The following is a 15,435-nucleotide window of genomic DNA, read 5'->3' on the forward strand; positions in this document are numbered from 1 at the left end:
GTGTGAGTGGGTGAGTGACTGTGTGAGTGGGTGAGTGACTGTGTGAGTGGGTGAGTGACTGTGTGAGTGGGTGAGTGACTGTGTGAGTGGGTGAGTGACTGTGTGAGTGGGTGAGTGACTATGTGAGTGGGTGAGTGACTGTGTGAGTGGCTGAGTGACTGTGTGAGTGGGTGAGTGACTGTGTGAGTGGGTGAGTGACTGTGTGAGTGGGTGAGTGACTATGTGAGTGGGTGAGAGACTGTGTGAGTGGCTGAGTGACTGTGTGAGTGGGTGAGTGACTGTGTGAGTGGGTGAGTGACTATGTGAGTGGGTGAGTGACTGTGTGAGTGGGTGAGTGACTGTGTGCGTGGGTGAGTGACTATGTGAGTGGGTGGGTGACTGTCTTCAGGTGGAACCGTCACAGCACGATAGCTGTATCAAGTGATACAGCAATCATGCTGTGACGGTTCCATCTGAAGACGGAAGCTTGTGTTGCCTCCAAAACGTCGTGATTTTTATTTTACTTTTATTCATTACATTTTTTTACCTACGTGACTTTACCGAAAAAACCTAAGACTATGCTAAATGGGCATGTTGTGTGCACGTGACAAACCTCGCTAATTGGCCGTTGTCGGGTGTTGGCGGGTTTAACGACACATTTAAATTTAGGCGGCTGGCCCGTACCACGCCGGGTTCACCCGGCAGGAGACCTCCAGCCTCTCACCTGCTCCTCCACCTTGCGCGTCCGCTCCTCCGCTTCTCGCTGCTGCCGCGTCCGCTCCTCCGCTTCCCGCTGCTGCCGCGTCCGCTCCTCTGCTTCCCGCTGCTGCTTCGCCCGTTCGTCTGCTTCCCTCTGTCGAGCTCGCTCCTCGGCTTCTCGCTGCTGCCTCGCTCGCTCCTCCGCTTCTCGCTGCTGCCTCGCCCGCTCCTCCGCGTCTCGCTGCTGCCTCGCCCGCTCCTCCGCTTCTCGCTGCTGCCTCGCTCGCTCCTCCGCGTCTCGCTGCTGCCTCGCTCGCTCCTCCGCTTCTCGCTGCTGCCTCGCTCGCTCCTCCGCTTCTCGCTGCTGCCTTGCCCGCTCATCCGCTTCCCTCTGCTGCCGCGCACGCTCCTCCGCCTGCTGCTGATGCTTCCGGCGCTCCTCGTCCTGGAGCTAACGCGCAGGCGGGGAGCGCGAGGGGCGGGAGAGATCAGCGGCTTTTCAACGCGTAATACACGCGCACGCACGCACACGCACGCGCGTACGTAAACGCACACATACGTCCACGCGCACACACGTTCACACGCATACACGCACGCAGGCAGCCGTACCATCCACACGAGTAGATTTATTTTTAGTAATATGCTTACCTTTCCTATACTTTGAACTCCTATCGTGTTTGTGTGTTGTGCGTGACCCCCGCCCGCCCCCCGTGCCCGTACTGGACATCTGTGGCAAAACCCGACCCTCACGGCTCATTGGATTCCCCCCGGGCGAGATGAACATTACGATTCTCCGGCTAAAGACTCTGCACTCTCGCGCGGTAACAAAACAAACAAAGATCTAAACATGAATGAAATTTCAGCGCAAAGCTGCGTCGCTGTTGGGGGGACTTTGCCGGTTTCGATTTCCGTCCGACTCCGCCCCACCGTGCCTTGCGCGCCACGCGATCGCGTACGCAACGCTCTGCACGTACGTTGAAATTATTTCTAACCGTACGTAGCCAACCCGCGCTAATCGGAGGTGTGCAGGCAGTTGGGGGGTGGGTGGGAAGGACAACAAAACTAAAACACGAGTTTCCAATCAAGGTGACGATACCAAAATACATAGCTCCCAGTGGCTTCCTTAACATCGGAAGAGCGTTCCAGACGGCCGCAGAAGCGCTAAAGGGCTCTCCTCACAGCATTGTCCGGACCACCGGCTCAAGAGCGAAACGTTTGTGTGTGTGCGCGATGGTGCGTAGTGGTGGTGGAGTCGTCGCACCAATCGGGTGCACGGATGGAAGATGGCGCGGGGGGGGGCGGTGTGGGGGAAGGGGGGGTATAAAGGATGCCGCATTCACAAATTAAAACCTCGCCGATGGATTCGAAGAGCAAACCGGTGAAAGCAAACGGCAAACAAAACAAAACCAAACGGCAAAACGAGAGAGCGAGAGGAGGCGGGAGAGCGGTGGCGGCGGCATGGCTCACGGTGGCTCCGCCAGCGACAGGCGGCACACGGGCGGAACAGAAGGCACAACAGCCCGAGCCGGTGCAACGGCACCGGACAAAGGTGAACCGCACAGCAAATAAATACGAAGCACGCACACACGCGGGAGGGCATACACACACACACGCACACACACACACACGCGGGAGGGCATACACACACACACGCACACACACACATACGCAGGAGGGCATACACACACATGCACACGCACACAGGAGGGCATACACACACACACAGGAGGGCATACACACACACAGGAGGGCATACACACACACAGGAGGGCATACACACGCACGCACGCACGCACGCACGAGGGCATACACGCACACACGCACGCAGGAGGGCATACGCGCACACACACAGGAGGGCATACACACACACACACAGGAGGGCACACACACACGCACACAGGAGGGCACACACACACGCACACACACAGGAGGGCACACACACACACGCAGGAGGGCACACACACACACGCAGGAGGGCACACACACACGCACACAGGAGGGCATACACACACACACACAGGAGGGCACACACACACGCACACAGAAGGGCACACACACACACACACAGGAGGGCACACACACACACACACGCAGGAGGGCACACACACACGCACACAGGAGGGCATACACACACACACAGGAGGGCACACACACACGCACACAGGAGGGCACACACACACACAGGAGGGCATACACACACACACACACAGGAGGGCATACACACAAGCACACACACGCAGGAGGGCATACACACATACACACACACACACTCAGGAGGGCATACACACACACACAGGAGGGCATACACACACACACAGGAGGGCATACACACACACAGGAGGGCATACACACACAAACGCACGAGGTCACACACTCACGGCATACACACGCGCACGCACAAACAAGGGCACAACACACGCACGCACAAGGGCACACACGCGCACGCACAAGGGCACACACAGACATGAGGGCATACACACATCCTGGAGGGTATACTCACAAGCACGGGGGCATACACACACACACAAGGGCATACACACATAAGCACATGCAGGCACTGACACGCACGAGGACACATACACACACGCACAAGGAGACATACACACAGACATGCAGGAGAGTATACTCACATGCAAGAGGGCATACACACACACACACACGTGTGCGCACAGACAACCACGAGTGCATACACACACACACGCACACACACACACACACGCACGCACACGCATGCACACACACGCACAAACACGCACGCACACGCACACACACGCACGCACGCACACGCAAAGCGGCTTCTCCCGGGACTAAGGCAACAAGCGTCCGTCTCACCCCGACACGCACCGGGCAGCGTGTGCATCTCCCCCACGGCTATTCGTTATACTTCTCTTCATTGACCACCCCCCCCGCCCGCTTATCTGTTGTGGAGCGACACGTGTGATTGTGTCCGCCGCCGCCGCTGCCATCTGGTGGCCAAATTTGCAAACTACATTTATTGCTTCTAGATTTGAAGCTTTCGTGACTGCAAGGATTCATATTCTTAGGTTTTTTCGGTAAAGACACGTAGGTAAAAAATTTAAATTAATAAAAGTAAAATAAAACAAAATATGAATAAAAAGTGTGCCGTTCCTGGCCCTTCCCCCCTCAACCATTATATATACGGGGTAGTATTTCTTGTGGTCTCTCATTTACTTGATACAGCTGTCGTGGCTGTGACGGTTCCACTGGAAGACGGAGGCTTGTGTTGCTTCCGAAACGCCGTGATTTTTTTATTTTGTTTTATTTTACTTTTATTAATTTAAATTTTTTACCTACGTGACTTTACCGAAAAAAACCTAAGAATAAATTTATTGCGCCAGGGATAACAATGGGCCCAATTCAGATCTTTACAAAAATATTTGTTAAGTACCAAATTGTTTTTTTAAACCGACCCAAGTTTTTCCTCCAATTAATGTGACAACGACGACAACGGGCCCAATTCAGATTGAAAGGCTGATGCACGTTTGAAGTAAATATATAAACCCCAACAGAAATCGTTACTGAGTTTGAGGGCCTGAGGATTACATCCTCGGCAGGGCCAATTCATCATAAACATCGTCACCACCACCACCACCACCCGGGGAGATTGGTGGAATGGGTGCCCTGATCTGTGCTGGGACCATCCTTCACATGGTAGTCGAGTCCAAAAGGTGGCGGCTGCTGCTCCTGATTGCTGCTGCTGTCAGGTGGAAGCGAGTCGATTGGCGACGGGATGGAACCAAAGTCGAGAATTGTGGGGAACTTCCATCGCCCAACCACGGTGAGAGAAAAACGCAAACTCCAATTGTACAGGCGTCGGAATCGAACCCACGACCTCCTGTATACTAGGCGAGGTAGTTAACATCTCGCAAACGTGGCGAGACCAGCTGCACGTCGACAGGTCTCCTCCAGACCTCCAGGAGATGAGGTGACCCACCAGAACTCCTGGAGGTTGCATTCCTACAACTTCTGCAGCCGAGGGTGTCACTGGACCTCCTCAAGACGAGATCTCCCCGGTCTAAGAGGCCGTAGTGGAACATCGTGGAGGAGGCCGATGGGGGATGGGGATGGTGGCCGCGTTGGTGACGGTGGCTGGGAAGCGAAGAAAGAGCGGGGGGGAGCTGGGAGAGGCATGCGGAGAGACAAAGACGGAGAGAGGGGTGGGAGAGCGGCGGCGGCGTCGTCACACATACCAAGTGCAAGACCGAGAGAGTCGGGAAGGCCTGCGCAGGGGGAGGGGTCAAGGATGCTCCCGGCCAGGAAAGAGAAACAGACCCCGACGGTCAAAGCGCTCGGTTAGGTGGAGGAGACACAACGACAACGCGACGGTGGCAACAACAATGCAACGACAACACAACGAACACAGCGAACACAACGACAACAACGACAACAACGACAACAACAACAATCTTCTTGGTTCTTTCGGTATAGTCACGTAGAAGGAAAATAATAAAATAATAAAAAGAAAATATAATAAATTAATTCTCACGACGTTTCGGCCACAACGCAAGCATCCGTCTTCAGGTGACGGCTGCTTGCGTTGTGGCCGAAACGTCGTGAGAATTATTTTATCGTGTTTAATTTTTATCATCTTATTATTTTCCTTCTACGTGACTTTACCGAAAGAACCAAGAAGATGAATCCCTGCAGTCACGAAAGCTTTAAATCGAAACAACGACAATGCGACAGTAACACGACGGCTGATCCACGCTCGCGCCGATGGACTACAATACCCCATCCCCCCTCCCCCCCCAACCGCGCCCCCCCCCCCCCGATTCCACCGGCACAACCGAGCCGAGCCAGCACGGTACGGGTGGTTTTTCCACTGCCTGTTTGCTGAGCCAAGCCAGAAGCAAGCGGCGCAAGGCTGATGGACTCACATGAAGGCCCCAGGAGCTATGCCACTTTCAAATCGAGGATCGAAAACTCGTTTTCTTTAGAACTGCCTCATGCGTTTAGTTTGTTGTCTCTCCCGCGCACCGCCGCTTAGCGCGGTTGGCGACGTGCGGCGCGAAACAGAGGTCGCAAACGGGTTTGGATTCCTTACCCGTACCCATACCGGACCGCACCAGGGTCGCAAACGGGTACCCGTACCTGGCCGTACCCGTACCCTACCCGTACCCGGCTGGGTACAGGTAGGGTACGGGTATCGGGTACCTGATTGCGACCTCTGGGATGAAGCCATGTTGCAGACACGGGTGGGGGTTGATTCTAGGAACTTGAATTGTGAGAAGAGACAAGACGTTGGGAAATGAGTGACAAACAGTTACTCACCAGTGAAACACGGTCTACCCGTACCCGGGTACGGGTAGCCGGGTATCGAGTAGGGTACGGGTATCGGGTACCCGGTTGCGACCTCTGGCGCGAAAGAAGTTCAACGTACACGTACGTACAAAGGGGGCGGCTGAATCTGGCCCGGGGGGCCAAGCAAGGGCCAGGGGTTTCGGGGGCCGATGACGCCGTGAGGAGGCGGCGTCACCTGACCAGTGGGGTGGGGAGGGGTGGAAAGACAAGCAGCCTGGGGCCCGTCCTGACCCGCGGCGGCCCCTGGCTTGGTACGGCCCCGGCACGGCTCAGATGTGCCAGTGGAAAAGAAGCAAGAGCTTTGCCATTACGACCTGCGTCCAGGTTTGGAAGGCGATTCACTTTCCTTTCCCGTTCCGAGGGCTACGGGGTGGCTAGGAGACGTTAACTACCTCGCCTGGTATACAGGAGGTCGTGGGTTCGATCCCGACCCTGACAATGCCTGCTGCTGTATATTTGGAGTTTGTGTGTCTCTCTCTCTCTCTCATCATCATCATCATCATCACGGTGGCTAGGAGATGTTAACTACCTCGCCTGGTATACAGGAGGTCACCGACACGCACCGACAGGCATAGTGAAGTATGGTCACACAATCCTGACGACTGACAAGGCGTGGGAGGCCTCCAATCCAGCAGCGGGCTGACGACAGGGCTGTCAAATAATTGCTGTCATTACTATTATTATCCATTGTCAAGGAGGCGTGAATGCTACCCTCATTATTATATAATTTGTTTTTTGCGATTGTTTACCAAACGAAAGCTTTACCGAGTCTCATGACACTTGATCAAGAGGGTGCTGCGACTTTACATCGGGATGTTGAGCTATGAATGCCATGAGATTTTGGCCCTCCGTGTGTGTGGAGGAAGAGCAGGAGGGGAAGGAAACCGGAAGAACCCGGAGGAAACCGAGCCATGGGGAGAGACACACGCAGCTTATAATTATACAGCAGGCGTCAGGGTCGGGATGGAACCCACGACCTCCTGTATACCAGGCGAGGTAGTTAACATCTCCTAGCCACCGTGATGATGAGAGAGAGAGACACGCAAACTCCAAATATACAGCAGCAGGCGTCAGGGTCGGGATGGAACTCACGACCTCCTGCATACCAGGCGAGGTAGTTAACATCTCCGAGCCACCGCGGAGCACAGAGCAAAGTGCCATTTACGTTCCTGACCGCCGCCACTGCACATCTGTGTAAAAAGAGCACCACAGCTAATCTCCAGGATAAAAAAGATTCTGACTCCGACACGGAGGGGGGGGGTGGAGAGACTCAGCGCTGCCATCACCTGGACGAGCCTCTCAAACCCCAAGCCTACAAACACAGCACCTGGGTCTCGATGTAAAGCTTTCGTGACTGCAGGGATTCATCTTCTTGGTTCTTTCGGTAAAGTCACGTAGAAGGGAAATAATAAAATAATAAAAATAAAACATAATAAAATAATTCTCACGACGTTTCGGCCACAACGCAAGCAGCCGTCCTCAGGTGAAGAACAGGTCTGTCGGAAAGCAAATTCCGTTGTCAAGGCGCTCTTCCCCCTCCAACCCAGCTTAAATAAACACTGGCAAGCTTGGTAGTGCCCATTCAGACGCTGTCTTTCCGACAGACCTGTTCTTCACCTGAGGACGGCTGCTTGCGTTGTGGCCGAAACGTCGTGAGAATTATTTTATAGTTTTATTTTTATTATTTTATTATTTCCCTTCTACGTGACTTTACCGAAAGAACCACGCAGAAGCACCTGGGTCATCGCAGGCAGTCCTCCCACATCCTGCCTCCCCACCGAAGGCAGGAAACCCCCTACAAGCCACGCCCACCAGGGTGACGAGGTGGCCGGCGGTGCCGGAGACGCGCCACCGTGCCACGCAACACCACCTCCCGTCCAGCGGCACACGTGGGGTGAGACTTCCCCATCCCCGCCCCCCTCGCTCCCAAACTATTTCCACATTTTCCGACGAGGCACGCCACCCGAGCGAGATTGCTGAATGGGGAGAGCGGAGAGAGAGAGAGACAGGGCAAGGGATCTACCTGCAACACGTGCGTCTCCTCCTCATGCCTTTGCTGCTGCTGCTGGTGGAAGTCTCCCGTCTGCTGGTGTTGCCACGGCAGAGGCTTTTCCTGCGTTCGCGCGAGAGACGGCCGGGCCCAATGGCGTTAACACCCCGGGCGAAGAAAATAATTTAAAAAAAATTAACCCGTAAAAACTAAGTTTTTCACTATAAATCCTTTATATGCGTGTTCAATGGGCCACAACCCAGCCCACATTGGTCTTTGAAACGGGCGGCTAGAGTCCTCTCGTCCTCTGGCTTGAGATGGCTGCCACCTATGGGTCAGATGATTGTCTGCCACCATTAAGCAATTGGTAATTAAATATTAAAAAAATTTTCCTGAAAGGTGTAAAATTTTGGAAAAATAATTTTCACGAAAATAAATTGTCATGCACAACGAGTCTGTGTGCAAAATGTCAGCTCGATTGGATCACGGGAAGTGGGTTAAAAAACGACCGAAAGATTTGCACGGTCGTAAGCGCGCAAGCAAGTGAACTTAATATAAAGGATTTAAAAAAACGCTCGTTCGTAACGTTGGCGAGCGATCAAGCGCTGCCACGCAAACCTCCTCGCTCATACTACGACAGGCGTCTCCTCTCGCTCTCATTACACTATGGAACACGATTCTTGTCCCGGGGTAGTAAGTGTTATGTTTTAATTGCTTATGCCTAAAAAGAATAGAAAATATAGTGATAGGTTTTTACCCTTTCAACTGGTACAAAAACTGACACCGTTATACAAGGCATCATGTTTGCAATAACCACAACACAAGCTGTCAAAATGCAAACAAAAAGAAACAACTCTGATGATGATAATGATATGCACTGTCTTTGAAGTTGATTGGTCCACACCCGAGACAGCTTTTCTTAGAGAAAATGGCTATTATTCCCCACAAACTTTGCTTTTGTGACCAGGACTTTATGCGAAGGAATGACACAAATGCACACCACGTTATCTCATTGAAAATAAGTACATTTCTAAACGTAACTGTCCTGGTCACAAAAGCAAAGTTTGTGAGTTATAATAGCCAATTCTGTACTTTTGAGGCATAAGTAATCAGGAATTAACACTTACTACCCAGGAACAAAACATTTTTTTTGTTACACTTTTAATTATTTAAGAGGCACCATGGTAGCTAGGAGATGTTAACTCCCTCGCCTGGTATGCAGGTCAGGGGATCTTTCCGACCCCGATGCCTGCTGTATATTTGGAGTTCGCCTGTATCTCTCTCTCCCCGTGGTTGCGTGGATTTTTCTCCCGGTCCTCCGGTTTTCCCCTCCCCATTTAGAATCGACATCACGGGTTTAGAGTGTTTGGCTGCAATACATTTTCACGCGACGATAAGCCCACTTTGGTTGTGAGCTACATAGCTCAATGGGGCCAAAATGAAAATAGTCAACTTCAAGGACAGTGCATACATTATCAGAGTTATGTTTTTTGTTTGCATTATGACCGCAGGTATTGTGGTCTATGCAAACATGACTCCTTGTAAAATAAGGTGCCAGTTTTGTTGCCAGATAGAAGGGTAAAAAAACTATTCTGAAAATAGTTAATTCGCTTAAATAGCATCACAGTTTCCGTGCGTGGGTCCGTAAAGACGCTGGTGTCTCCACGTCCGTGCGCGCGCGAGCGACGTTCACCTGCACCGACTGCTTCTGCCCTGCGGCCTGCGCCCCGATCCTAGTGCCTCCACCTCCCTCGTCGTCGTCCCTCTCTTCGTAGTCGTCGTCGTCGTCATCGTCGTCGTCGCCGCCCCGCCGGCGCAGCGACACCTCCTGCACGCGCCGCTGAAACTCGCGCTCCAGCAGCAGCTTGCGCAGCCGGTCGCTCTCCTCGGGCAGCAGCTGGTGCTGCGGCCGCGACTGCAGCGCCGCGATCTCCCGCTCCAGCATCTCCAGCTGCTGCTGCTGCCGCTGCTTCTCCTGGCGCTCGCGGGCGTCGCGCGCCCACGGCGACGGCGACAGCTGCGGGGAGCCGCTGGCGCTCTCCTCCTCGCCGGTGCCCGCGGGGGGGGGCACCAGGAAGTGCAGGTCGTGGCGCTCGATGGTGCGCGGCTGCGACTGGGGGCGCAGCTCCCTGAAGGAGGGGGAGGGGGACGGGGGGGGGGGGGCGAGTCGGCAATTGACCGAGCGTGGCGCCAGGCAGCAACGTTGATAGAACCAGCGGCGTGGAGCACTGGCGCCATTGGTAGTTGCACTAACAGCATGGACAGCGGCACTAGCAGCAACGTTGATAGAGCCGGCAGGATGGGGGGGGCAGCATCGAGCGTGGCGCTAGGGGCATCGTTCCGTGCAAAAAACATCGAAAAAAGCCCCAAGATGCCGAGCGCCGCAGTCGCCCCGAGGTGGAGGAGGCGGTGGGGGGGGCGAGGTATCACCTGATGATCGTGTCTCCTTGCGACGGCACCGCCGGCCTTTCGTGCGGTCTCACCACCGACCCCGCGCCCGCGCCACCACCGCCACCGCCGCCGGGAGCAGCGGCCCCCGCCGCTTTCCTGCGCCGCTGTCGCTCGCGCTCCTCCTCCAGCCGCGCCTTCTCCGCCTCGTACCAGCGCAGCTGCTCCTCGCGCTTGCGCTCCGCCTCGGGCCCCGCGTCGCCGCCATAGCCGGGCGACGGCAGCGACGGCGACGAAAGCGACGACAGCGACGAGGACGTGCCCCCGCCGCTCATCCCGCCCATGCCGTGCAGGGCGGACGCCGGCGGCGGAGGCGGCGGTGGCGGCGGGAGGTCCCGCGACTCGGGGCCGTACCCCGGCGGGTACCGCGTCGGAGGGGGCGGCGGAGGGAGGCCGCCTCCTTGCTGGCCACCGCCGCCGCCGCCGCCACCGCTGACGACGGGCGTCTTCCAGCGGCCCGGCCCCGTCTTGGCGGAGGCGGCGCCGCCCACGGCGATGCCGTACTGCGGCGCGCGAGCCGACAGCGCCGACTGCTCGTGGCTGGAGGAGGATAGGAGCGAGGAGGGCGGCTGCTGGCGCTGCGCTTGCTGCTGCCCGTGGTGGTGGTGTGGCGGTGGCGGCGGCGGCCCCGCCGCACGGTAGGGGCGGTCTCGCCGCAGCTCCTCCTCGGAGTGCGCCGCTCTCTGCGCGACGGAGGGCGGGAGGAGGAGAGGTTACGGTGGACGCGTGTGGTGGTTGGGGTGGTGATGATGATGATGGTGGTCGTTGTGGTGATGATGGTGGTGGTGGTTGTTGTTGGAGGTGCTGCTGCTGAACCTGGAGCGTGCCACAAAATACCCAGCACCTGCCTGGGTATTGTGCTACCAAACACTCCACACCCTCTGCTCCTCCATTGCTGATGGAGCAGTTGCTGTGTGGAAGCTACCTGGGTCTGTCGCTCCGCACAAAGCTTTGGGTGTTCTTGGCCACAACCATGCCCTCCCGACTCTATGCTTGTGAAACGTGGACCCCCTCTAATGGAATATCTGCGCTGGTTAGAAACATTCAGGCTGGCATGCCTACGAACCACCCTGGGTTTAACCAGGCTGGATTGTGTGAGGAGCTCACAAATCCTTGATCTGGACACATTCCCATCAGTGGGCTCCTCCGGCAGGCAAGGCGGCCCTGGCTGGGTCATGTAGCCCGCATGCCCAGCCACCGCATGCCCAAGCAGATTCTGTCTGGCTGGGGAGCTAAACAGGCACGAAATGGGTTGAGTGGACTTGCCGGAGATTGGTACCAGCGGTGTCAAGATCGGCCTCTGTGGAGGAGGCTCGTGAAGGACGCTGCTTACTGGGCAGTCAGATGCAGTCGTCTTTCAGCAACGACGGAGGGCAGAGGGGTGACGCTCACAACAACGAGGGGAGCGCCGGCCGGCTACACTGCAGCAAGTTGGCACGTTAGCCAACCCACAGCACCTGGGTCTGTCCCGAGACCTCCTGCCAACGAGCCTTCGACACTTCACGTGGCCTCAAAGTGCACATGGCCTGGCACAGGTGCCGTGGTGACGTCACTGTCACTTAGTGGCGAATGGCGGGTGTTGGTGGTATTGGTGGTGGTTATGGTAATGATGGCAGGTGGCATTAGCGGTGCTGCTGGTGGTTGTGGTGATGGTGGTTCCCGCTCACGGCCAACACCAGTGACAATTATCTGAAAGAGTCCTGGGCCTCTCCAAGGTCGACTCAGCCTCAAATGAGTACCCGGTGTGGTGTGTAGTAAACATTGCCTCTGGGGAGACAAAGGCAGCCAGCAGTGGTGCTGGCCACCCACCCCCTCGTGTGCCATAGGTGCCACTCGCTAACAGCACTTGCTCCAACAGACTGAGATCAGCGATCTCAGCCTAACAAGCTCCGTGCCAACCTAGCCTGGCACACGAGCTGTGGTTACGTCACCGTGGCGGTGTTGGTATGCTGTTGTTGTTGTTGTTGCTGTTGTTGCTGCTGTATTTATGTTTGCTGAACTTCTTTCGCACCGTACATAGTCAACTGTGGTAATCGAAGGTGCGCGGGGGAAGGACAACAAAACTAAACACAAAAAGCAGTTCTAAAGAAATACATTTTCAATTTAGAGCCGAGAGGCTAACACCACTGGCAATGTTGACACACCCCGCACCAGGTACTCATTTGAGGCCGAGTTGACCTAGAGCAGGCCCAGGACTGGTTCAGATAATCGTCACACCTGCGGCTGCGGCTGCTACTGCTGCTGTTGCTGCTGCTGCTGCTGTTACTGCTGCTGTTGCTGCTGCTGCTACTGTTGCTGCTGCTGCTGCTGCTGCTACTGCTGCTGCTGCGGCTGCTGCTGCGGCTGCTGTTACTGCTGCTGCTGTTGCTGCTGCTAATGTTGCTGCTGCTGCTGCTGTTACTGCTACTACTACTGCTGCTACTGCTGCTGCTACTACTACTACTACTGCTGCTACTGCTGCTACTACTACTGCTGCTGCTGCTGCTGCTACTGCTGCTACTACTGCTGCTGCTACTACTGCTGCTGCTACTACTACTGCTGCTACTGCTGCTGCTACTACTGCTGCTACTGCTGCTGCTACTGCTGCTGCTACTACTGCTACTACTGCTGCTGCTGCTACTGCTGCTGCTGCTATTGTTGCTGCTGCTACTACTGCTACTACTACTACTGCTGCTGCTGCTGCTGTTGCGTCTCACCTGCATGCCGGAGGCCGCCCAAGCGGGGGAGCTGTCTGCGGGCGGGGGTGGCAGCGTGCTGCACTCGCGTGCGTAGGTGGCTGTGGGCACCGGGTAGGCCTCGAGCGACGGCGGAGAGGGACTCTCCTGCACGGCGCACACGGCACACACGCACGACACGCATGACACACACGCACGACACGCATGACACACACACACGGCACGCACGACACGCACGACACACACAACACGCATGACACACACGCAAGGCACACACGCACGACACGCAACGGCACGGCACGCACGACACACACAACACACACAACACGCATGACACACACGCAAGGCACACACGCACGCACGCACGGCACACACACGACACGCAAGCACGGCACACACGCAAGGCACACAGACAACGGCACACATGGCAGGTAGGCGCGAGGTCAAATCTCGACACGGTTTATTGTAACCAGGTGAGAACTCGTGGGACCGGGGTAGGGGTGTTAGACTGAGTGCATGAGTGGGTGGATGGGTGGGGGAATGGGTGAGTGAGTGGGTCATTTTATCAAGTGGACGAGTGGGTAGGTGAGTGAGTGGGTCAGTGGATGGGTGGGTAGGTGGGTGGGTGAGTCAGTGGATGGGTGGGTAGGTGAGTGGGTGAGTCAGTGGATGGGTGGGTAGGTGGGTGGGTAGGTGGGTGGGTGGGTAGGTGGGTGGGTGGGTGAGTTAGTGGATGGGTGGGTAGGTGAGTGGGTGAGTCAGTGGATGGGTGGGTAGGTGGGTGGGTAGGTGGGTGGGTGGGTAGGTGGGTGGGTGGGTGAGTTAGTGGATGGGTGGGTAGGTGAGTGGGTGAGTCAGTGGATGGGTGGGTAGGTGGGTGGGTAGGTGAGTGAGTGGGTCAGTGGATGGGTGGGTGAGTGGGTCAGTGGATGGGTGGGTAGGTGGGTGAGTGGATGGGTGGGTAGGTGGGTAGGTGAGCGAGTGGATGGGTGATGTGGTGATATGTGACGATGTGATGTGTGACAATGTGATGTGTGACGAGGTGGTCACCTCTGCCTTGAGGTTGCCGGTCGACACCGACTGGACCCTGGAGGCCGGAGCGCCCGGGTACACGGGGCGGAGACCCACGCTGTCGGGGGAGTCTGCGGGGGGCGGGGGGGGGACAAGCGACGGACGAGTTCTAAGGAAGACGGAACCCTTCGTCAGTGACGACACTAAACTACAGATATTTTTTTATTTCAGAAGTGACCCGGCTATCACAAAGGACAGCTCAACCAAGTGGCTTATCAAACGTAGAGCAGTCGCCAAGCACTCCAAACGCGCTGCGATGTCGATTCTAAATGTGGAGGAAAAAACCGGGGGATCCGGAGAAAAAAATCCACGCCACCACCGTGGCAAGATCTCACCGCCGCAGACAGACGGGCAAACACGAGACCAACGGTGCAAAAACACGGTGGGGTCTCTGACCGCGACGGCGTGGACGCACGATCTCTCCGTGCACCACAGCGCGACCACGCACGCTCACTCACGCGCGACGTTGGGGGTAGAGCGGTGGTCTGCGCGGTTCTTCACGAGCCGGTCGTCGCCGTGAGAGACTGCGCCGCCCTGCTGCTCCTGCTGCTGCTGCTGCTGGTGGGCGTCGGTGTGGGTCTCTGCCGGCTCTTCCGGGCTGTCGGGACGCGCCGCGCCGCGGTACAACTCCAGCCCCTCGCTCTTGGGCCTCGCCTTGCCACCGGTGCGACGGTCCGTTCCTGCGACGCACGCACACGCACAGAGCCTTAACAGACTGTAGGGGCAAGTGCTGTTAGCGAGCACCAATTGAAGGCCATGCAAGCACACACACGCACGCACACGCACGGGCACACACACACACACACAAAGATCCCCCGTATAGTTTTTACAGACGGTTGGGGCAAGTGCTGTTAGCGAGCACCTATGAAGGCCATGCACACACACACAAACATACGCGCATACACGCGCACACACACAAGCACAAAGATCCCCCGTATAGTCTTTAACAGACTGTTGAGGCAAGCGCTGTTAGTGAGTAGCACACAAACAAACAAAGATCCACCGTATAGCCCGAAAAGACTGTAGGGGCAAGCACTGTTAGCGAGCACCTATGAAGGCCGGCACGGCACACGAAGGGGTGGCTGGCCAGCACCATGCCCGGCCTCCTTTGTCTCCCCAGTGGCGATGTTTTACACACCGCACCAGGTACTCACTTGAGGCCGAGTCAACCTAGGGGAGGCCCGGGACCGGTTCAAATAACCGTCAACGGTGTTGGCCGTGAGCGGGAATCGAACTCGGGACGTCCATGTA

General features: G+C 56.2%; 1 protein-coding gene across 1 annotated transcript in view; it reads right to left on the reverse strand.

Annotated features, from left to right (window-relative positions):
- Positions 1–15,435, reverse strand: part of LOC133357018 (afadin-like) — an 86,054-nt gene that overhangs the window by 18,986 nt on the left and 51,633 nt on the right. Inside the window, exons 5-12 of the mRNA XM_061574759.1 lie at positions 14,643–14,864; positions 14,164–14,255; positions 13,135–13,260; positions 10,421–11,121; positions 9,684–10,119; positions 8,024–8,113; positions 4,890–4,919; positions 704–1,129 (exon numbers count right to left, since the gene is read on the reverse strand). Coding sequence (XP_061430743.1) covers positions 704–1,129; positions 4,890–4,919; positions 8,024–8,113; positions 9,684–10,119; positions 10,421–11,121; positions 13,135–13,260; positions 14,164–14,255; positions 14,643–14,864 — 2,123 coding nt within the window. The remainder of the gene's footprint in view (positions 1–703; positions 1,130–4,889; positions 4,920–8,023; positions 8,114–9,683; positions 10,120–10,420; positions 11,122–13,134; positions 13,261–14,163; positions 14,256–14,642; positions 14,865–15,435) is intronic.

The sequence above is a fragment of the Lethenteron reissneri genome, chromosome 56 (assembly GCF_015708825.2).
Source record: "Lethenteron reissneri isolate LAM-NWPU_2019-01 chromosome 56, ASM1570882v1, whole genome shotgun sequence".
NCBI lineage: Eukaryota > Metazoa > Chordata > Hyperoartia > Petromyzontiformes > Petromyzontidae > Lethenteron > Lethenteron reissneri.